Raw genomic sequence first — 22,649 nt, 5'->3', positions numbered from 1 at the left:
AAACGCTCCCAAGAGACATCTCACATTTGTTAGATTAAGAAAATTCATAAAAATTAACTAAAATATAACTTTATTTCTAATTATATTATTAATTATAAAAATAATTAATATATGAGTTAAACACTATTCTTATCCATGGAGATTCACCCCACTCTACCTTAGAAATTCTTAATTTGTAAATAACTTTTGTTATAATACCATAGGCCAATATATGACTTATCAATACCACATTGTCATATGATACTTGTTGATATGACATTTTTTTTAATTAATTAATTTGAGATAAATTAGTTAAAAGAACATAACTAATTTGAAGATAAATATTAATAATTAATATTTGTATATTACTATGAATATTTCAATATATTTCATGAAACTTAAATCTCCATTATCCAACGAATAATTAAATTAAAATTCTAAAAAACTTATTCTCACAACATCTTAATCAAATCAAAACAATTTCAAAAAATACTCCAAGTCTTAAAATAAATTAATATATTTACTTTGAGATAAATTAGTTAAAAGAACATAACTAATTTGAAGATAAATATTAATAATTAATATTTGTATATTACTATGAATATTTCAATATATTTCATAAAACTTAAATCTCCATTATCCAACGAATAATTAAATTAAAATTCTTAAAAACTTATTCTCACAGCGTCTTAATCAAATCAAAACAATTTCAAAAAAAGCTCCCAGTCTTAAAGTAAATTAATATATTTTATTTTAAAAAATTAAATTAATTTTTTTTCAATTTCTTTTTTAAAATAAAATATATTATTAATTTATTTTAAAATTTGAAATGTGTCTTAAAAGAGCTCGTCTTCCTCGGACCTAAGGAAACAGGTTAACGGCCCAAGACGTAGAGGCATCTGGCAGGAGTGAAAGCCTCCTCCCTTACGGACCCTAGCGGGTTATTTCAGGGGGCATGGTTTTCCTTGATAACAGTGATGTGTCAATTGACATTCGCGGATAGCAGCGAGAGATGGCTGTCCTCACTGTTGGTTTGACAAACTAAGTTTGATAAGTTTTTCCACCTTTAAAAAAAAACAAAAAAACTACTCTGCTTTTATTTAAGTTCAATTTTCTCACGAAATATGGTCCAAGCCCTAATATCATCTAGCAGATAAAAGCCAAACACCCTTCTAACCACTAACCAGTAATTTTATGGTCCAAACCCTAATATCATCTAGCAGATAAAAGCCAAACACCCTTCTAACCACTAACCAGTAATTTCAAATGCTCTAATTCTTACATATATTATTTGAATCAAACTTATGAATATTGTTTAAAAAAATAAACACGTCTGGCTGATCGATAATTTTACTATGTTAATTTTTTCACTTCGTATAAAAAAAACACATTTTAACTTTTTTATATTTCCCAAAGGATTCATACGCTTAATAATAGTCTGTCTTAATCTTGAATTCATGTGGTTCTTAGAGTTCCCATTTATAGGGCATTCTCCAATTTTTTTATAAAATATAATGTGAATAAATATAATTTTTGATTGCAAATTGAGAACTTTCGAACACAATTCAAATCCGTACCAAAAGGTAAAGAGATATTTCAGGGAGAGATCTGAGAAGTAAGTTACTGTTCCTTTAAAAATTTGAACTGTTTTAATCTCCACAAATTAAAGCTACTCGGCAGGGATATTCACAAAATGTGCCCTTCTGAGTGATTCACCCACCTGATCTTTAATCTTTGCCTTTCAACCCAGATGCCCATTAGAGAATATCAATACATCGTTCATCGTTCACTTTGATTCGAAATATGGTGCGCCTTTTGGCTCACCCAACAAGTCTCTTGTCATTGCCTGCAACCCAGAAGTGCCTCCACACAATCGTGACTGATGCCCAGACGATGACAACAATACATTCTTTAAACTTGTCTGCTCTCAAACATTTCCAATATTCCATTGGACCCAAATTTAACAGAACCCCAAATCAGAATTACCTGTACTCCCATGGACCCAAATTTAGCAAATTCCCAAAACAGAACCAGATTATATGCATGGCTCATCCAAGGAGAGTCAAGATGGTTGCACAGCAAATCAGGAGGGAGCTAGCAGATATGCTTTTGAGGGACAAGGTATTACAGCAGGCCATTCTTCCAGAGACTGCACTCGGAGCAGACAAGTACTTATCTTCACTAACAACAATAAGTGATGTTGAAGTCTCTGGGGACTTACAGGTATGTAAAATTATTGTCTATATGTTGTACATTGCATATATATACATACATATATAATGTAGAGTTTTATGTGAAAAGTTGGGTTTTATACAAGTGGCATGTGTTTGGGAGGCTTATTCTCAGGAATTGCTTCAGGAAACATTCCCAGGGGCTTCAATGCAAAGAGTGAACTTCGTTCCACTTAAGTGCTAGGTTCAAGGGGCATTTATACTGTTAAAATTGTCAAGTCTTGCACCCAGCTTAATTCCTTTCAAGCTTATTCCTATGAATTTCATCCTTATGAAACTGAGAATTGAACTCAGGTGGACAGCCTAACACTCCACCCACCTCATCAGTGAACCAACGCTCTGATGAAAATTTTGTGTTTTCCCTTACCTAGTTGAACTTGATACACACCCCATGTGCCGAATTTGCTATTTAATACTTAACTGACATCATGAAATTAGAACCAATCACCTGGTATGAGGTACCCAAACATGTGCCGAATTTGCTATTTAATACTTAACTGACATCATGGAATTAGAACCAATCACCTGGTATGAGGTACCCAAAGGTTTGGCAACTAGCCTAAGCCCTGTGGGTCATATGAATCAGACTATTTTGTCTATGTGTGGGTGCCTGTGTGTAAATTTATATCTGTATATTCTTCTGTAATATGTGTGCGTGTTGTCTAGCTGTAATTTCATTGATTATGCAAGAACTCTAGAAAACCGTGCAAATTGCATTTTTTGGAGATTAATTTGTTAAATGTAATCTAAATGTAAAGAATCAAGGTAACTTTTGTTACATCAAACAAATTGCAGACAGTTACAAAGAAAATTTCAATGGCACTTGGTCCTTGAGATTTACCTTTTCCGAACCACGAAACTTGGTTTACTTTATGAAAGCAACAAAAATTGTTTCACATACTCGGTTGTCTGTTACTTTTAAATGTGAGCTTCTTGGATAAGATTGACTCTATGAGATTGGAAACATTGACCTGCTGGACAGAAGACCGATTTTTGGCAACCAGACTAAATTGTTTCGGTCAAGTACATCAGATTTCAGGAGCATACTGCACCAGATCGTCACAAAATACTTTTGGGAACTTAATATGGCTTTTTATAGAGGTACAAAAGATATGGAAAAATTACGTAATATACACGCAAGAAAATTGTGAAAAATCTGGAGTAGTTCATACGGAAAATCAAGAAGGGAACAAAAAATGAAATTTAGGGATCAATATGATTATAAATCTTGAAAACCTTAATAGAAAATTACATAGTGCAGAATCATTGCTTCTTTGATTGAGAGTACTGATATGCTATTAATATGGGGTTCAGAAAGAATGAATATATATATATATAATTTATGTGTTCTATTTTGATTATGCCACAATGAGATTGGATACGTATATACTTCGCAAACTATTAGGCATAAAAACTGTCTTCTTATCATAGGATGAAGCTCCAAAAGAGGTTCAACTTCGATAAAGAGCAAAGGGATAAACAGTGGAGAATGTGGAAGCCAAGAACACAGGCCTTAAATCGTACCATGTTCCGTACCATTTTGTGGGTTGCTCTTTGGTTGAAGATGATCCACAATATCTATATTTTTGTCATGATTCTGTTTTGGACATGCTGATTTTGCTTTGGTAAGAATTGCATTGTCACATATTTTTCAAGTTAATAGACTTTCTATGATGGAATGTGTTGCAAAACTAAAGAGGAGATGTGTCTCCCTCTAACTGTGAACTGGCCCTACCTGAGAAGTGTTAGTTGTTGGTTAAATGCACATCCATTCTAGATGTACTTTAGGTGCATGGGCGTGATACAACAACATATCTTTTATTTTCAAGGGTAGCATTAGAATAGGGGTTTTTGAATGTTATCACTGGAGATCTGTTTTAGGAAATTATATGATTTTTTTTAATAAAAAAACTTTCTTTTATCATATATTGATCAAATATGTACATGGTATTTAATACCCAAAAAGTGGGCTGCAATAGAAGCTGCCATTCGCTAATTACCTCTAAGACCTAGCCAATTAATAAGCTTTAAAAGCATATATAAATTACCAGACAGGCTGAATAGTAAGTACATCAAAATTAAGTCCAAGTGCAACAAACTTAAGAGAAGTGCTAGCTGGTCGAAACAAATTGTCATATCCATCTCACAGCAGCAGGAATCATGCCTGTATCAGACCCTCCATCCATTGATACTCAGCTTAGATTAGTAATGATTCGATCCCACCCATTGTTGCCTTGTTTTAGTTTATGGAGGTGTCTCATCCTTAGCGATGGTTAAGGCCAGTGATGGGAACTTATGGTTTTAGGCGACAAGCCATGGAGGCCAGCTATAGTATTATTATCATGCAAATTTGCACCAGTGGACCTGCCTTATAATTTTAGACAACCAACCCTGTCACTGTTGGAAGCCTCTCCATTTGAACTGGTGCTTTTCCAATCTTGGAGGATGTTCTTAGGGGTTGTGTGCTGTTATCAAACGAAGATTTTTGTGTAAAAAGTCCAATTGATTAGTACACAATAAAAGGTCACTCTTGAGTTGCCAATAAGAAAAAGGCAAGTTAAACTTTAAAAAAATAAGAGTGGTTGAGATCAGATCCCAAAGATAGCTGTAACATGTTGACTCATATATCAACTATTTGCTCTATGGCTTGCAAAGTGTTGCAATGTCTATATCCCTATGAAACAAGAAACTAAAGTATGTGGGATCCTGTCACTGTTCCTTTCAGTAGGGTTGTTGAAGATCCTTACATCCTGCTAGACCAGCACACACAGATTAAAGGCCTTGTTACCACAAAATCTAGCAAGCCTTGGAGAGGGAAACCCTGCAAGACAAGAGCTAGACAAAGTGCTAACAATGGGGTAGAGGCCCAATGTCACCTCAGCCAAAACCCCTTGCTCTTTATGGACTTTCACTAATGGGAGGAGTCCCGGTAGGAAGGAGATCACTTAAAATAGATATGCTAGATATAAGGCACAAAGTGATCTAGCTAGAACTCATTCGAGAGAGAGACTCAATAATAGTTCAAGGCTTCAAAGAAGCAAAATGATTTCAAAGAAAAGCTCAAGAAAAGAGGCCCAAGACCTAGGGTTTTGAGATTTTCGAAGCTAATAGGTATTCACAAGGTCAAGGCCCGAGATAAAAGGCTTCTTATGATATACTTTGACATACTAAGCTCATACAACCTTCAAGGAAGTCCTCAAGTTCAGGGGAAAAGGAGTAGGGTTTCCCTCTTGGAGCAACACCTAGGGCATGATATTTTATGGATGCCCACCGAACTTGGAGGATATTTAGCCTAGACCCTAAGATTGATGTTTAGACTCTCAAATCACCAAAAAGTCTCCTCCCTAAAATTTCGTTGCAAGCCCTAGATTTTCTCCCTAGCCTTAAAAGGACCGAATTTAAGGAGAAATTTATGGAAAAAGTTTGGGGTTGACCACCAAGGACTTGGATTAGTGCCTTGTCCTTTTTGGGCATATGGAATCTAGGAGGTTTTGATAAGCTAGATCCTTTCTAAGGAGGCTAAAAAATTGATGACCTAGGTATCAACTTCTAACATTTACTCACTTATAAAGAAAATGGAGTTTGAAGGAGAAATTTAAGATTTCCTCCACTAGGAACATTCATTACATGCACAATCAATAACATATGCAATACTCAACTAGATATCCTTTCAAAATTAATTTTCAACAATTAGGGCACGAATTAGCATCATCTAGAAGCAACAATTCCATATATATGCCAATTTCAAGATAGAAAATTTTCAACAATAAGCACTTACAAGACAATATGTAGTATATCCATCCATTACCCAAAAAAGTAGCTCCAAAGACCATCAAAAATAGCTTCCAAATATCGAAATGCATCCAATAGATCTCCAGTAGCCAAGAAGGAACAAGTGTGAGTTTCTCTAGTGAGGTCGAATTGTTCAAGAGATGATGATGAGAGACTCAAATAAAGTCTCTCTTATTTATACATGTCCAATCAAGTCTAATATTAGCCTAAAGCCCCTTTAAGTTGTCAAATGATGGGCAAAAACTAAGTGTGTTTACAAGTCAACCACATAGCCAATGTGAAATCATAAAGATTAACCCACAAGAGCGCTGAAATATTGACGTCATCACTATGTGGGCCTCTTAGAGGCATGCTTTGAGCTCTCTTGGTGCTAAAATGATTCAAGAGGGCTCCAAAAGTCATCCTCCAGGGGTTGGCCCCTAGATATCCATGCAAATCATCGTGTGGACCCCAGTTTTGTGTTTGGGGCACAAAATGGGTCTCATGGGTCTCCTGGTGATAGAATAGCCTAATTTTTCTCCAACGTTGAATGCTGAAAGTATGGTGCTAGCCCTCCCATGTCTCAAGGGATGAGACAAACCTCATCTGGGCCTTGGAACAACTGCCAAATCATAAGTGTACTGCTAAGTTGGCTGGGGGCATACTAGTCCAAGTGCATCATCTCATGAATAATGTGGGACAAAGCGCAGACTACTGGGGTGCTATAGGTGTCCGTAGAGTGGAGTGATGGTCTGCAAGTGATAGGAGTCCCATGGCTCTCAATGCTTCACATGTAGGGTGTCATAGGCTCCTCTACTGGACTTGGGCCCTAGTTAAGTTGCCTAGCCCATGATGAAAACCACTTGCAAATCACACATAATGTCCAGTGCTGCATCTTCACCATCAGTTACAATTAACCATTCATGCATCTAAGTGAACCAAGCTTGTTAGTCAAGGGCAAATTCAAACTTCATATGGGGCTTCTCTTCCTGCAAAGACATCAACCCTCCCTCTCAATGAGGGAGACATTTTGCATCACGCCAAGCTTGTCTCTGAAGTATACAAACTTTACTTTAGATAGAGGCTTGGTGAGAATGTCTGCAATCTGCTCATCTATGTATATTTACTGTAGCTCCATTGCTCCTCTCTGCACCATGTCTCAAATGAAGTGACCTGATCAAAGAGTGCTGTAAGAAACCTCTAGAGCCACACTACTAAATGTTTTGTGACATTGGCTGCGATATACTCTGCTTTTGTTGTCTTGAGTGCAACAATCTGCTTCCCACTAAGCCAAGATGTCGTAGTTGATTCCAAGTTGAAGCAACACCTTCATGTGCTCTTTCTGTCCTATATACTTTCGACCCAATTTGAATCTATATATCTCGTAGCCTCACTTCACCACCTGAGACATATCTCAAACCATATCTACTATACCATGCAGGTACCTCAACCATGCTTTGCTACAACCCAATGTAGATGCCTTGGCTCGATCATATACTGGCTCAAGGTCTTTACTGTAAAGCAAATATTAGGCATAATGTTAACCAAGTACATCAAGGATCCAATCAAATGTTTGTACATCGTGGGATCCACCAAATCTGAATCTAAAGCGGAATCACTCGACTCTTCAAATTGGAAACCATAGGTGTAGGCATGGACTTGCAATCCATCATACGAATCTCCTCAAAATATAGATAATGAAGATCTCATTTGATCTCAGCTACACGTCCAATACCAGGAAATAGTGTATCAAGCCAAGATCCTTCATCTCAAACTTCAAGGCCAAACCCCTCTGACACTAAAGCAGGTCTTCTTGTGGTAGTCCTGGTTGCTCGCTCTGTCACAGAAGAAAATCCTCTTGCCACTGTTGCTCCTCATGTAAGCAAGTCCTTTTGCCATTGCTACTTCCTTTGTCATGTAAGCAAGTCCTTTTGCCATTGCTACTCCCTTTGTCATGTAAGCAAATCCTTTCACTATTTGACATTGTCTCCTCAAAGAAGGCACACTGCTCTTTGAGACCCGTCTCTGAGCATCTTGATAATCTCAATCGATGACATCCTCTAGGAAAACTACTCCTTCCATTCAGCCTGACGGTTTGCACCCTCGGAACTGGAAGCCCTTTCAGTCATCTGGCACGATCCTGGATGTCCTAACAATCTGTACAATTTCTTCCTTTCGAACACTAATCACTTTTTTGAATCTATGCTTGAGCCCTGTTGGGAACGGGATCCCCCAAGGACATTTTTGGGGCTAAAAGCCCATGTTTTGGGTCGAATTTTGTAATAAAATAGTAAAGTCTCTGCATTTTGTGGTCGCGGAGTGCGAAGGTGTCATGAGTCATAAAGGGTTGTCTGCCCTTATTTTTGTAAAGTAAAGTCAGTTGTAAAAGATCTACCCATGGTCTGCGGACCATGGGATTGTATAAAAGGAGCTAAGCTCTAAGTAGTTTTGAAAAGAGTAATGAGTCAGATAATGATAGCTCTGAAGTAAGAAGTCTAAGTTTCAGGTCGTAGCGTAGGTAGAGGCTCTGCAACTGAGTGCGCATAAACCTAGGATAAAAGTCGCAGCTGAGTGCGCGGACCCCTGCAGCTATGTGTGCAGGGCGGATAGAGTCTGTAATCATCTGAAGATATCAATAAAGAGAAGCATTCTACGAATTCTGTGTCTTTGTTTCCTGTTAATGCATCTTGACATGTTATGTATGAATTTCATTTATAATGCTTATATGATGTGCGAATGTATGTAATTACGTTGGTTAAGTGAACGCAAGTAAGAACATCTGTTCATTCTATGAATTCTGTGTCTTTTTTTCCTGTTAATGCATCTTGACATGTTATGTATGAATTTCATTTATAATGCTTATATGATGCGCGAATGTATGTAATTACGTTGGTTAAGTGAACGCAAGTAAGAACATCTGTTTACGCGGTGCTAACTATGATTGTCTAATAAGATAAGTAAGACACTTAAACTAGTTTGGGAATCTGCACGGTACGCTGCCATAGCAACGCGAAAGTACCTGAGCCGCAGGTTAGGGCTGCGCGAAGGTCAATCGTACCTTTTTGCGGAGGTACTGAAGGGCGGAATAAAGGGCTAGTCTGGCAAGCCCTAGAACTAAGTGACCTGCGCGAAAGCAAGAATAGAAGGAATAAACCGACATCACGACCATCTCAGGGTGCGGAAACTTGGTTCCAACATCCCCCCATACTGCTTCGGGTGAGACTTCGGTCCGCACTCCGCGGGCTGATGCCGAAAGGGTCAGTAGTGTAGGGATTTGTTTGGCTAACTAACACTAAACCTGGGTCAGGCCCCCACAAGCCAACAAGCCCTTAGGTCATACAAAAAAACTGATCATCTAGTGATTGGAGCAAAACCATCTTTGTAGTCCACTCCCTCTTATTGGGAGAATGTTGAAGAATGTAACTAGGTTCGGTCTTCATAATTGTATTTGAGTCATAATGAAATGTATTTATCAAAAGAAAGAAAAATATTTTTATTATTATTATTATGACTTATTAAAACATGGGTTTCATGCTTGGGTCAACATTTCATAGGTCAAAGTCCCCATTTAGGACTTCTAGGTTTTATATCGAGTCATTAGAGTCATTGTCCATTTAATGAGACCCTTCTTGGGCTTTTCAATCATGTAAAAAGAATTTTTATTGAGTCAAATAAGTCATTTGTCACCTCCACACCAAGTCGACCCTCACCTTATCAAGTCAGTCTACATGAAGGTAATTCGAACCCCAGAAGAGGCTATAAATACAATGCAGTTCGATTCATTTGGAGCATCACTCACACAAGTTCGATATACAAGAAGAGGAAGTAGAAAAGTGTGAAGTTCCAAAAGAAGAAGAAGAATTGCAGGAGAAGGACAAGATTGAAGTTTTGGGCTATCTCTCTCTCACTCATACGAAGTTACTAAGCTACTGTTGGGGTCAAAGTGTTGTTGCAACTAGGTCGAAGTTCTGTTGTGGAGAGTTCGAAATTCTGCTGCTGCTTCTAGGTCGAAGTTGCTGTTGCTAAGGTCGAAGTTGCTGTTGCTACAATCGAAGTTGTTGTTGCATCAAGGTCGAAGTTGTTACTGTTGAAGAAAGTGTAACTAGGTTCGGTCTTCATAAATGTATTTTTGATAGTTGTATTTATTCAAGAAAAGAAATATTATTTTTGTTTTATTTATCAATGAGTTTCTTGCTCATTGAAGTAGGTCTAGCACATGTTAAAGTGCTATAGGAGAATCAAAGAGTCAAAAGAAAATGTTGAATACCCTTAAGGGCATGTTACACCATGTATATACTTGAATAAAGAGTCAAAGGAAATCCCTCCAAGCAAAGTCAAGTCCTCTCCATGCAACGACATCCTTCAAGGAGCAAAAATGATGAAGAAACTTCAAGTCAGTCTACAGTCAACAAGTCAGCCTAAAGGAGGGACAATCCTCTATATATAGAGGCTGTCCACTCCCTCATAATGTCATGTACTCACCTCTGAAATCAACGAGCAAGAGAAGTCGAAGAAAAATGAAGAAAGTCAAAGTTTAAGGAGCCTCTAGTGTAGCGAAGAAGGAGAAGACAAGATCAAAGTTTAAGGGACTGTTCTAAGGGTCAAACACAGTCACACGTGCGAGAAAAGGAGGCCTCTCTGCAGTCATAACAACAGTAGTATATCAGCACCATATCTCACATCATTTGGGCTAGTAACTTAGGCCTCCCACTATAGCGAAGAAGAGTCTATCTCAAGCAAAGGTTAAAAGAGCCTAATATCCAAGGAAACCACCCACACGTGCGAGAATCTAGGGTTGCTGTATAGTCACATCAGTCTTCATACAGATCTCAAGAAGAATCTCGTTTGGTCAAGAGAAGGAAGGTGTCTCCATAAGTGAAGGATATCACCAAGTATAAAAGAGAAGCATCTCATCTAGAGATCACATAAGCAAGGTCTATCTTCAATCAAAGAATGAAGAAGGAGGACGAAGTGTCGAGAAGCAAAGTGCTGGAAGAAGGAAGACTAAGTGCCGGGGAACAAAGTATAGAAGGGAGGAAGGACTTGACTTGTGCTTGGAGGACATTCTAGTCAAGGGTCTGGGGTTTGGCATTGATCAATAAGAAGCTTCAATAAGAGATACTTACCAAAGGGTTTTCCTCTCTAAGATAGAGAGGTTTTGGCCCTGGCAGAGAGCCAACATTTTGTGTTCTTATGTTTTGGTAGCAGTTTGATGTAGTAAACAAACACACTAATCTAAAAAGAAGATCAAACTAAGATAAATTGTAAAAGTGCTTCACAAATTGTTATAAAGTCTAGAAGAATCCTACTATACACCATTGCCCTTGATTCTTCAACAATTACTGCTACTAGATCGAAGTTTCTACTGCTACTATTAGATCGAAGTGTTGTTGTTACTGCTGCTGCTGTTCTAGGTCGAAGATATTGTTGGAATTTGGAAGGTTATCATCGCAAAAGAAGGGAAGGGCTGACTTGGTGATTGGAGGAAGTCTGTGTTTAGGTCAAAGAGTCTTGGATTATCTCGTGAAACTATTGAAGGAAGAGTTGACAGGGTTTTCCCCTAGATAGGGGTTTTTCCCTGGCTGTCTGCCTACATCTGGTGTCTTTGATCTCGTGCTATGATTTTGGTAATTGCTTGATGAACTAAGAAAAAAGAAGAACACAATAAAGTTAATAAGAACATAAGAATATCACAAGTAATTATCAACATAAAGAAAATATTTCTGCCTTTCTGATTTTCAAACACCCTCTTGTCACAAGCTTTGCTTTGTTCTTCTTGATGTTGCCATCTGTTGCCTGAATCATTTTCTTGGCAACCTTCATGATGTACCTGCAAACCTCATTTAGGAGGCCATGGAAGAAACAATTATAACCAATCAAAAAATATAAAGGCAAGAGGTTGACCAAAGGAATAAAAATAATAATAATCAAGGGAGAAAGATATGAAGTACTTATCTTTTGATTAAGAAAGAAACTGCTGAGAGTTGTAAGAAATTGTCAACTCCCTCTTGATCCTTGCCTCCTTGTAGAAATCAATGAAGTCAATCTGCAATCTCATCAAGCTTGGATTCCTTTATCTTCTTCTGAGGTGGATGCTCATCCTCGTCCTTAACATTAGTTGTTGATGCATGTTGCCTTTTCTTGCATGAACTGTAAGGGTTGGGGTTTCTTCATCCTGCGGATTCATCGAGTTGTCTAGCCATACCAAAGGCTCAACAACCAGTTGGTATCAACACCAAGTCATTCCACATGCTATCAAGGAGATAACCAAGTATGCATCGCTCCAACTGCACTTGCATCCAACACTTCAAGTCTTGCTTTAGGGTTTCGTCCCACAAACCCTAGGAATTTCAACAAGTATAAAGACTCCAAGATGAATATATTAATAAAGACTCCTCAGCTCCTTGTCTTGACTGGTGCCGAACTTCCAGGTGCTTTTTTATCTTTTGACTTAAGCACATCAACATTCCCCTTATCCATTGACAACCTACTTTCATTGCTAAGTTTTGAAAATTATGAATTTATGTCTATAGAAGGGAATTTACTGGCCATTAGAAGACTTGATGGTCTAAGAACATTCCGATCAAGGCTATTCTAGAGCAAGAACTATTTCCATGGCCTTGTTGTCCTTTGCAAGCAACCCTTTCTCCTCTTTGTCCTTGTAGCCTTAGTCCTTTGCTGCTGCAAACTTCTAACACATGGTCTGCTCCGTTAGACTTCTACAAAGATCAAATCCTTTTAATCTCTGTCAAATTGCTTGTTGTCCTTTGATGCTACAGGCTTCTTTTCACCTTGTTGTCATCTCCTTTTCTTTCTTGATAGATTTCCCCTTTAGCTCCAATGCCTTGTCATCATTTACAACACCCTTTTTCCAGCTCGATCAACCTTACAAACTTTTAGAGCACTCAGTTTGCTACAGTTGACCCTTGGCCAGCCTGCCTATCTCCTTGAGGCCCTCGACCTAGCTTGATCATACTGCAGTCCTATTCCTAGCTACCTCGACCCTTGTCAGATGCTTCTCGACATGTTTGGGTACAATTCTTGAGGCCCTCAACCCTTTCTACGACAAACAAACTCTCCAAACTCAACCTCCTGATGCTAGCTTTGGTTCTCTTATTTTCTAAGGTTACGACTCTCTTAAGGTTGCTCTTCTTTGCACAAATGAGTCCAACCAAATTGTCTTTTAGACTGGCTTCAATGGCTGCTCTTTCTATTGAAAATTGTAACTAGGTTCGGTCTTTATAATGACCTAATTGTAATCATGACATTGTATGTTCTTTATAAAGAAAGAAAAGGGAAGAAAAAGGAATTATATTTTATTTTGGAGTATGGGTTTCATACTCAAGTTTGAGTCAAAAGCATGTTCTTTGCGCTTTTAGGTTTTCTAGGTCTTTCTAGGATAAAGAATAATATTGGTCATGTGTCATAGTCCCAATTGGACTCATTGTAATAAAGATATTTATTTTATCAAGAAAAATCCATTTTGTATCCCAAGACCAAGTCGGCCTAAGGGAGGGCTATTCAACCCCTCAAGAAGGCTATCAGTACAAGGAGCTCGACCTCATTTGAAGCACTCACTCTTCACAAGTTTGATCTGCAATAGTGAAGGAGAAGAAGAGCAAGAAGGACAAGGAAAGGAATGAAGAATCGAAGTTTCTTGGGCTAGATATCTCTCTCTCTCTGTCCATATGTGCGAAGTTAGGGTTTCTGTGAAGCTGTTGTTGCAGGAGGCCAAAATTGCGGGGCCGAAATTCTGAGGAGTAATTGTAGGGCCGAAATTCTGGAACGAAGTTGTAGTAGGTCAAAGTTTGGAAGCTGCCTTAGAGAAGATCTTGCTGGGGGCTGACTTGGTGCTTGGTAGGGTTATTGGATTTGGTCTTTGGGTCTTGGAAGTCTCTTTGTAAACAAATTCTATATAAGAAGAGAAGTTTTTTTCTGTGTTTTTCCCTTGGCGGGATTTTTCCCTGGCTTGGAGCCTATATCTTGTATACTCTGTCTTGTTGTGATCTTCATTGTTTTGGTAATTGCTTGATGAACAAGATCTAATAAAGTAATAAAAGGCCAACATACATCACAAGTATTAACAAGTTAAGGAAAACCATCTATAATACATGAGTCTCCAGATTTTGCAACATGTATCACAACTAAGGTGCAAGGAGACTAAAGATTACATTCTAGTTGGCACTATGGCAAGAGTTGTAAGGAAGGGTTTCAAGTTTCTTGGGAATCTCGCTACATCGATCAAGGATTGCATTTTGAAGATCATCTCCAAGATTGCGAAGAAGTAATGGATGGAAGTTTGTTCTCCGCTTTATCCAACACTTTGTAGGACAAGAATGTATGGGTTATTGACAGTGGTGCCTCCAGACATATGAGGGGAGAATGCAGTCAACTTCAAATGCTATCTAAAGGAAACTCCTCCCACTCAATCGAACTTGGAGATAAGAAGAGCTATCTAGTGAAAGGCATTGGATCTACTTTGTTGGAGCTTGAGTCTAGTGGAAGCATTCACCTCAACAATATTTTATATGTTCCAGGTTTGAAGAAAAACTTACTTTCTATTTCTTGTCTAGAGGATAAGGGTGATAGAGTTGCTTTTGTTGATGGCAAGGTTTTGGTTTGGGGTAAGGGCTCTAGTATTGATGATGCTAGGGTGATTGGGATTTGTGAGGGGACATTATATAGACTTTTTACACCTCTATCTCATGCCCTAGTCCACTTGGATGTAAGTCCTTCCGAACTATGGCATAAAAGGTATGGAACCTTCATTATAAGATTTTGCCATCCCTAAGTCAAATGGTTAATGGCATGCCTAAATTGAAGGAAGAACATGAAGGAACCTACAAGGGATGTGCTCTAGGCAAGAACGTGAAGAAGCCATTTGCAAGAAGTGATACAAGATCTAAGGAAGTTTTAGATCTCATACACTCAGATGTATGTGGACCTATGGCAGTTAAGTCACTTGGTGGACATTAATATTGTGTGACCTTCATTGACTATTTCTCAATGAAAACTTGGCTATACCTCCTCAAGAACAAAGATGAGGTATTCAAGAGTTCAAGAATGAAGTGGAGAATCTGACCGAGAGAAAGATCAATACTCTGAGGTCAGACAATGGTGGAGAATACACCTCCAAAGAACTGATAGCATTTTGCAAGGAAGCAGGGATTAAGAGGGAGATTATTGTTCCTTATAATCTTGAACAGAATGGCGTGGCTGAAACAAAGAACATAACTATTGAAGAATGTGTCAAGGTCATGCTACATGATCAAGATCTCCCTCAATTTTTGTGGGGAGAGGCATGTATGACAACTGTCTACATGCAGGACCGAAGTCCTCACAAAATTCTCAACAACATGACTCCGGAAGAAGCATTTATCGGAAAGAAGCCAAGTGTGGATCATCTTCAAATATTTGGGTGTCCTATGTATATTCATATACCCAAGGAAAAGAGAAAGAAGTTGGATCCTACCAGTCTAAAGGGCATCTTTGTTGGGTATAGTGCTTCATCAAAGGCATATAGAATCTATGTTAAGGAGGATCGTCGAATTGAAGTGAGTAGGGATGTCTTGTTTGATGAAAGTATAACTTACAAGAAATCAAAGGATGTTTCTGTTGACTCTGATGAAGAAGAAATACCTATCTTTGAGGATATCTCAAGGGACAATAATGGTCAAGAGCAGACCAACGTTCCCCAAAGCGGGGGCGCGGAAGTGTCATTTCCCGAAAGCCTATGAAGCAAAGCGTCTACTATATATATATATTACTTTTTTGCATTTATATTTAAAAAACATCCCAAATACCAAATTAGTTGTAGAAGACATGAAAACATGCATATTTTTACATAAATCAAGATAGATACGGCATCCATGATTCCATTGTACATCAATGATTAATTATTCGAGTGTCAACCATCTAGATTCTAGCAATTACAAACATACATCAAATTTTTAAGCATATCATAATGATAAAACATAAAACATTTAGAAGATAAAATCATCAAACATTTAGAAGATAAAATCATCAAACATTCAAGTAAGTTATATGGCAAGTGAGCAACTATCAACATGAGTCATGTCCAAAAGTCAAATAATAATGTTTACAAAATAGGCCACTTGGCCACCGCCAAGACTTAAGTACACACTAAACTAGGAAGAGTAAGACAAAAAAGTTCAAATTCACAACAAGAGTCTACAAGTCTAATCTATGACAAAAGTAGTAAACTATGAACACTGAATATATCTACTAATCTCTCCTCCTCCCACCATGAACAGGACATGAACCTCCACGTGGTGGTAATGAAGAAGATGGTGGCTCCGGAAGTTGTGGCAGCGACTGTGGAACTGGTGAAGATGAAGTCCTTGCTGTTGGTGTTGAAGCATGGGACTTGGGAACCAAGGGACTGGATGGTGGTGGCGTATCAACTCGATCATCATCATCCTGGATAAGAGCATCCTCCAATTGCTCTAATCACAACACTCCATCCTCCAAATTGGACTCCTTTGGATTTCTGTCCCAAACCTTAAGGTATTTATTAGTCGTTGCATCATCACAGTAATGGGACAACAATCGCAAGTTGTAGTGAACATAAACCAAGCTCTCTGCCCAATCTAAATTTAACTTGTTCCTTTTAACATTGTGGATGAAAGAATAAGAGCTCCAACACCTCTTTGCAGAAGAAGTGTTTACCACCTGTGATAGCACCCACAATGCCAAAGTTCGTAGAAGTGGAGTAGCATCTCCATGCACGTTCCACCACTCAAGAGATGAAAAATTCTCTCGATCTCTAATTGCATGCATGCTCCCAAATGGACTAGTGCTAAGCGTATAGTTGCTCAAATGTTTCTGTACCATGGCAACTTCCTCCTCATCAGGAGCTAATTTATCCAGTGCTTTCATATAACCAGATAGAACCTCTGGATCTAGGTGTGGTTTTTCCCTGTCCCCCCTAGGCACTGGTGTTGAAAGCCATGATGGATGATAGTATTTAGGTGTCAGAACATATGCTAAGGCTTGCAATGGAACATTTAGCATATCCCATCGTTTTACCACCTTTGCACGAATATAATTATACAAGGTGATATCTCTAGGCTCAACAATGTCTTTAATCTGCCCCAACATTCTATCCATTTGCTCATACACCTCCCCAATTATTGGTCGATCTGAATTTGCAAACTTGATCTTGCAATAAATTGGTTTGGTGAATTGCAAAACATATTTAATCTGTGACCAAAAGTAACTCTCAAGAATAGTGTCCTTGGATCCATTAGCACCATCTCTATCAGTGTTAATTTCCACCCATGATTCAGAGGTCCTCATATTAGTTAAAGCTTGTCTTACCTTCACTAGCCGCCTAAAGGTGAGGTAATAACTTCCAAATTTTGTTTTTGCAAGTTTAAGAAACTGCAACTTGGAGTAAGTGCCATAAAAGTAGTTTACCCTTGTATGCCCTGTGATAAATTTAATGAGTTGCTTCCCTCTCTTGTAAAGCTCATTAATCCATCCACATTCTTTATGATTCACAATATCATGCATTAAAAGGTTCAATGTGTGTACCAAGCATCCGAACCAAGAGATGTGTGGATGAGTATGCACAATAATTTCTCGTGCTGCCTTACAATTTGCTGCATTATCAGTGATCACTTTAACCACATTATTAGGACCAACATGTTTGATTGATTACAATAGGATATCTGTAATGTTTTGGGTAGTTGCAATGACGGAGGAGGAGTCATGACATGTAATAAATACTACACCACTAGCAGAAACACCAAGAACATTTATCAAATGTTGGTTTCTAACATTTGTCCACCCATCTGATATGATGGATACCCCACAATCCACCCACTCATTTGTAAAACGTGTCAAAGCTCTTTGAACCTTTGCTTTTTCTCTTTCTAATAACAATGTTCTAGCTTTCTCATAGTTGGGGCTCTTGTATCCTTTTGGGGCTTCATTGATGGCCTTAACCATATCATGCCAATAAGGAGAGCGAAGCACATTGAATGGTACACTGCAAGCACAAAGAAACCGAACTATCTTTCCATCCACATCATCCCTCCCAACAACATTAAGGAAATCCCCTGTTGTTCTTCTACTTCTAGAGGTTGTAGAAGTACCATGAGGAGATGAGCTACCAAATCTAGAGGATGCACTTGTTTCAGAATGAATTTTTTAATTCTTGTTTTTTTGTTGTAACCTCTATTTGGATGTATTTTCTTCTTTGTTCAGCTGAAACCTTTGGGCAAATTGCTATCCCCATGACACCCTTTTTGTCATCACTGTCCAAAACCCCACAAAGATGCCTCCTCACACAGGTATGTGAACCACTATATGGTTTTCCTCCATGACAACCATGAGGGCACAAAAACTTGTAGCTTCCACCACCATTTCCCCCTTCAAGTTTGGTCACATAATTCCACAAGGGTGTCAATGCAGCTTTCCCCTCTAGCATTTCAGTGTTCTCTTCATCCCCTTCCTCTTCAAACCCTTCTTCCTCATCATGCATTGGGTCACTCATATGGGGACCACTATTCTCTTGTTTTTCTTCCCTTTTCTTCCTACTCCCCCTTGCCATCGTGAAAACCAAAAGTAGAATGATACATAGAAGCCAAAATAACACCATTTTGGAATATGAATATAGATGGACAACCTACAATGAAATGAGCAAGAAGAAAGAATGGGAAAGAGTAGGAGAGGGAGGAGAAAAAATACAAACAACAATGACAGAAAAATGAGGGAGTTTGGGGTTTGCACTTACCTCTTTAGCTCTTGTAGATGGAAGCTTTTCTTTACTCCTCCAAGCTCCTCCTTTACTGCTCCTAGCTCCTCCTCCTACACTCCTCCAAGCTCTCTTTAAGTCTCTCTTCTCCTCGCTTTCTCCTCTCTTCTCCTCTCCTCTCCAAGCTCTCCAAAAATACAAGAGTGAGGAAATGAGTTTTATCCCCATCTATCATTTCCCTAACTCAACCTAAACCCACCCCCAACTAAAGTTAAAAAAAAAGTTTTTGCAGGTCGGCCTTGTGGAACCGCTTGTCAAGCATCGGATCCGTGCCCAATCTGGTACGAATCCGTAAGGGATCTGTTGTCGGATCTGTTGTTCGGAAATCTGGAACTGCGGATCGTGCCAAAACGGTTCTGAAATTCCAAGAACTATTATTTCCGACCCGATTCGTGGTTCTGGATTTCCGAATCGCAGATTCGGCAGCGGATCCCATATGGGACGCGGATCCCGGTTTAGATCCGGGGGGGGTTTGTGCAACACTGGAGTAGACATCTACTCAAGAAGATGTTGAAGCTCCTAGTGAGCCTATACAACAAATAATTGTTCCAGAAAATTGAAAAAGGCCTGCTTGGTTGAGAACTACTCTACAAGAAGCAAAAGGACATACAACACCAAGGACCTTCAGGGGAAGTAAAAGACCAAAGAGGTATTCTGGGTATGCTGCATATATGACAAAGCTTATTGAAGCAGAACCTTCCTCCGAATATGCGGCTAAACATCAAGTGTGGAGGAATGCAATGCAGGAGGAATACCAGTCAATCATGAAGAACGATGTCTGGGAGATTGTCCCTTGGCCCAAGTGACAAATCTATAGTCACTTCAAAATGGATTTACAAGATAAAACATGTTGTAGATGGGAGCATTGATAAATACAAAGCAAGGTTTGTAGCAAGAGGCTTCTCATAGAAAGAAGGGATTGATGATGAGGAAACCTTTGCTTCCACAACTAAATATACAACAATAAGTTTGCTTGTTTCATTGGCTGCCATCCATCAAATGGATGTCAAGATAACTTTCCTGAATGGAACCATTGATGAGGAGGTTTACATTGAGCAACCTCAAGGATTTGAAAAAAATCATAGGGAGACTCATGTCTGCAGGTTGAAGAAATCTCTATATGGCTTAAAGCAAGCACCTAGAGCTTGGTATGCAAGAATGGATGCATACCTATTGAGACTTGGTTTTACCAAGAGTACTGCAAATCCTAACCTATACATTAGGGTGGTCCAAGGTGAACCAGTTATCATACTCTTGTATGTGGATGATCTACTAGTCACAGGTGTAGAGCATCAGATTCAAGAATGCAAGAAGCAATTAGCAACTGAGTTTGATATGAAGGATCTTGGGATTATGCATTATTACTTGGGACTAGAAGTATGGCAGAAGCCAGGTGAGATATATCTTGGTCAAGGTAAATATGTGATCAAGATACTTTAGAAGTTTGGCATGATGGATAGCAAGCCTATGATGACTCCTATGATTACCAATTTAAAGAAGTTGAGGAGTTCAGAGTCTAGTCCAGTGGATCCTACTTGCTACAGACAGTTGATTGGGTCCTTAATGTATCTGGTAAATACAAGACCAAACATTTGTTTTGCAGTGAATGTCCTTAGTTAGTTTCAGATGGAGCCAAAACATGATCATTGGATTGCAGCCAAGCATATCCTAAGATATTTGTGTGGAACCATACATCACTACCTCTGGTATACTGGTAATGAAATCCAACTCATGGGATATACAGATTCAGATTGGGGTGGCAGTGAGACAGATGGAAGAAGCACAACAGGTGGATGCTTCAGCCTAGGGTCTTCCATGGTCTCATGGATGAGCAGAAAGCAGGATACAATTGCTTTGAGTAGTGCTGAAGCAGAGTATGTCGCTGCAAGTGAAGTCCGTTGGGAAGCTGTTTGGCTTAGGAAGTTATTATCAGTCTAGTTAAGGCCTTCAAGGACAATGCTAGTTATGATAAAGATGCTTGACAAAGATGAGTTATCAATCCAACTCTTCTTATGAAAATGCTTCAAGATTGAAATTCCTTGTACCATGTAATGGGATTATGAATACCTCCCTAGTTAAGAGGGAGTGTTGAAAATTGTAACTAGGTTCGGTCTTCATAATGACTTAATTGTAATCATGACATTGTATATTCTTTATAAAGAAAGAAAAAGAAAGAAACAAAAAGAAAAATAAATTATATTTTATTTTGGAGTATGGGTTTCATACTCAAGTTTGAGTCAAAAGCATGTTCTTCACGCTTTTAGGTTCTCTAGGAATATTGGTCATGTGTCATAGTCCCATTTGGACTCATTCCAATAAATAAAGATATTTATTTTGTCAAGAAAAAACTATTTTGTATCCTAAGACCTGTTGAAGTTTCTAAGTCTAACAGTTAGAAACCCTCCATGTACTTTTTGATTTATTCCTTCCTACTTGTTCTGATTAATTAACAAGTTATTTAACATGTAAATACTGGAAATAAACACAAGTACATGCTCAACACATTACAGATCATCAACTGAAGGAAACTGAAACAAGCACACAAATGACACAGTTATTTTTGGACTAATATCCCCGGAAAAACCCAACGCGGGAAAATTGGTGCAGCTATTTGAGGGTTTGATTTATTAAGCAGTTTCAGAATACAATCTAGATGCTAAATCCGGCTCACCCAACAAAGAAAAATCTTGGCAGTAGTACCTCTCCTTCGGAGACAAATGTTCTGGCTAAAACCCCGAATAAACACTCCGACAACTCCTCAGCCCCAATCTGCCCCACGAAAAACCCCAGTGTCAGCCTCTTTTGCCCTCTGCGTAAGCTTTCCCGATAGTTCCTGGCAGTTCCGACTATTCTCGGCAGTTCTGGCTTCTGCCCTATGCGTCAACTTTCTTGCAGTTCCGACAGTTCTGGCTTCTGCCGTCCGTGTCAGCTTTCCCGACTGTTCTAGCAGTTCCTCCCGACACTATCTCTGCCTCTCTGCTTCTGTATTCACTGCCTCTCAACTGCAACTCCAGATCACTCTCTAAACTTTCTCAGCAAACCCAGCCCCAGAAAGTCAAAATCTTGATCTCTTGGTGTGTTCTCCAAGTGATCCTCAAGCCTCCTCTTATACTTTTCTCGTTGACAAATCAATGGCCGAGATTAAGTCCCTAATCAACAGCGAAGATTAGATCTGGCTTGATCCATGACTTTTGGACCATTCTAACACAGTTTTATATTAATTCACATTAATATTTTAATTTCCCTAAGTTTAGTCTTAGGGACTCCATTAAAAATATTAATTATTTTAATATCTCCCAAACTGTTTAGAATCTGCCCAAACCCTTTTTGGGTATTGGAGATCTCATGTGCCTTAGGCTCTCCACCAATTTTCGTGGCCAGAGCACATCCAATGCTACCCCAAATAAACAAGACCAAGTCGACCCAAGAGCAGATCAAGTCGGCTTAAGGGAGGGCTATTCGACCCCTCATGAAGGCTATAAATATAAGGATCTCGACTTCATTTGGAGCACTCACTCATCACAAGTTCAATTTGCAATAATGAAGGAGAAGAAGAGAGCAAGAAGGACGAGGAAAGGAAGGAAGAATCAAAGTTTCTTGGGCTAGATCTCTCTCTCTCTCTCTCTCTGCCCACACGTGTAGAGTTAGAGTTTCTGTGAAGCTGCAGTTGCAAGAGGCCGAAATTGCAGGGCCGAAATTCTGAGGAGCAGTTGTAGGGCTGAAATTCTGGGACGAAGTTGCAGTGGGTCGAAGTTTGGAAGTTGCCTTGGAGAAGATCTTGCTAGGGGTTGACTTGGTGCTTGGTAGGGTTTTGGCTTTGGTCTTTGGGTCTTGGAAGTCTCTTTGTAACCAAATTCTATATAAGAAGAAAAACATTTTTCTGGGTT

General features: G+C 38.9%; 1 protein-coding gene across 1 annotated transcript in view; it reads left to right on the top strand.

The window, feature by feature from the left end:
• Positions 1-1,526: 1,526 nt before the first annotated feature.
• LOC149253751 (putative ribosome-binding factor A, chloroplastic) overlaps positions 1,527-22,649 on the top strand; it is a 109,254-nt gene continuing 88,131 nt past the window's right edge. Inside the window, exon 1 of the mRNA XM_089460012.1 lies at positions 1,527-2,202. Coding sequence (XP_089316138.1) covers positions 1,783-2,202 — 420 coding nt within the window. The 5' untranslated portion in view covers positions 1,527-1,782. The remainder of the gene's footprint in view (positions 2,203-22,649) is intronic.

Source organism: Pinus tabuliformis, chromosome 7 (genome assembly GCF_031772625.1).
Source record: "Pinus tabuliformis cultivar Carrire ecotype Pingquan chromosome 7, CPIR1, whole genome shotgun sequence".
Taxonomy (NCBI): domain Eukaryota; kingdom Viridiplantae; phylum Streptophyta; class Pinopsida; order Pinales; family Pinaceae; genus Pinus; species Pinus tabuliformis.
This window is presented reverse-complemented; position numbering and strand designations above follow the sequence as displayed.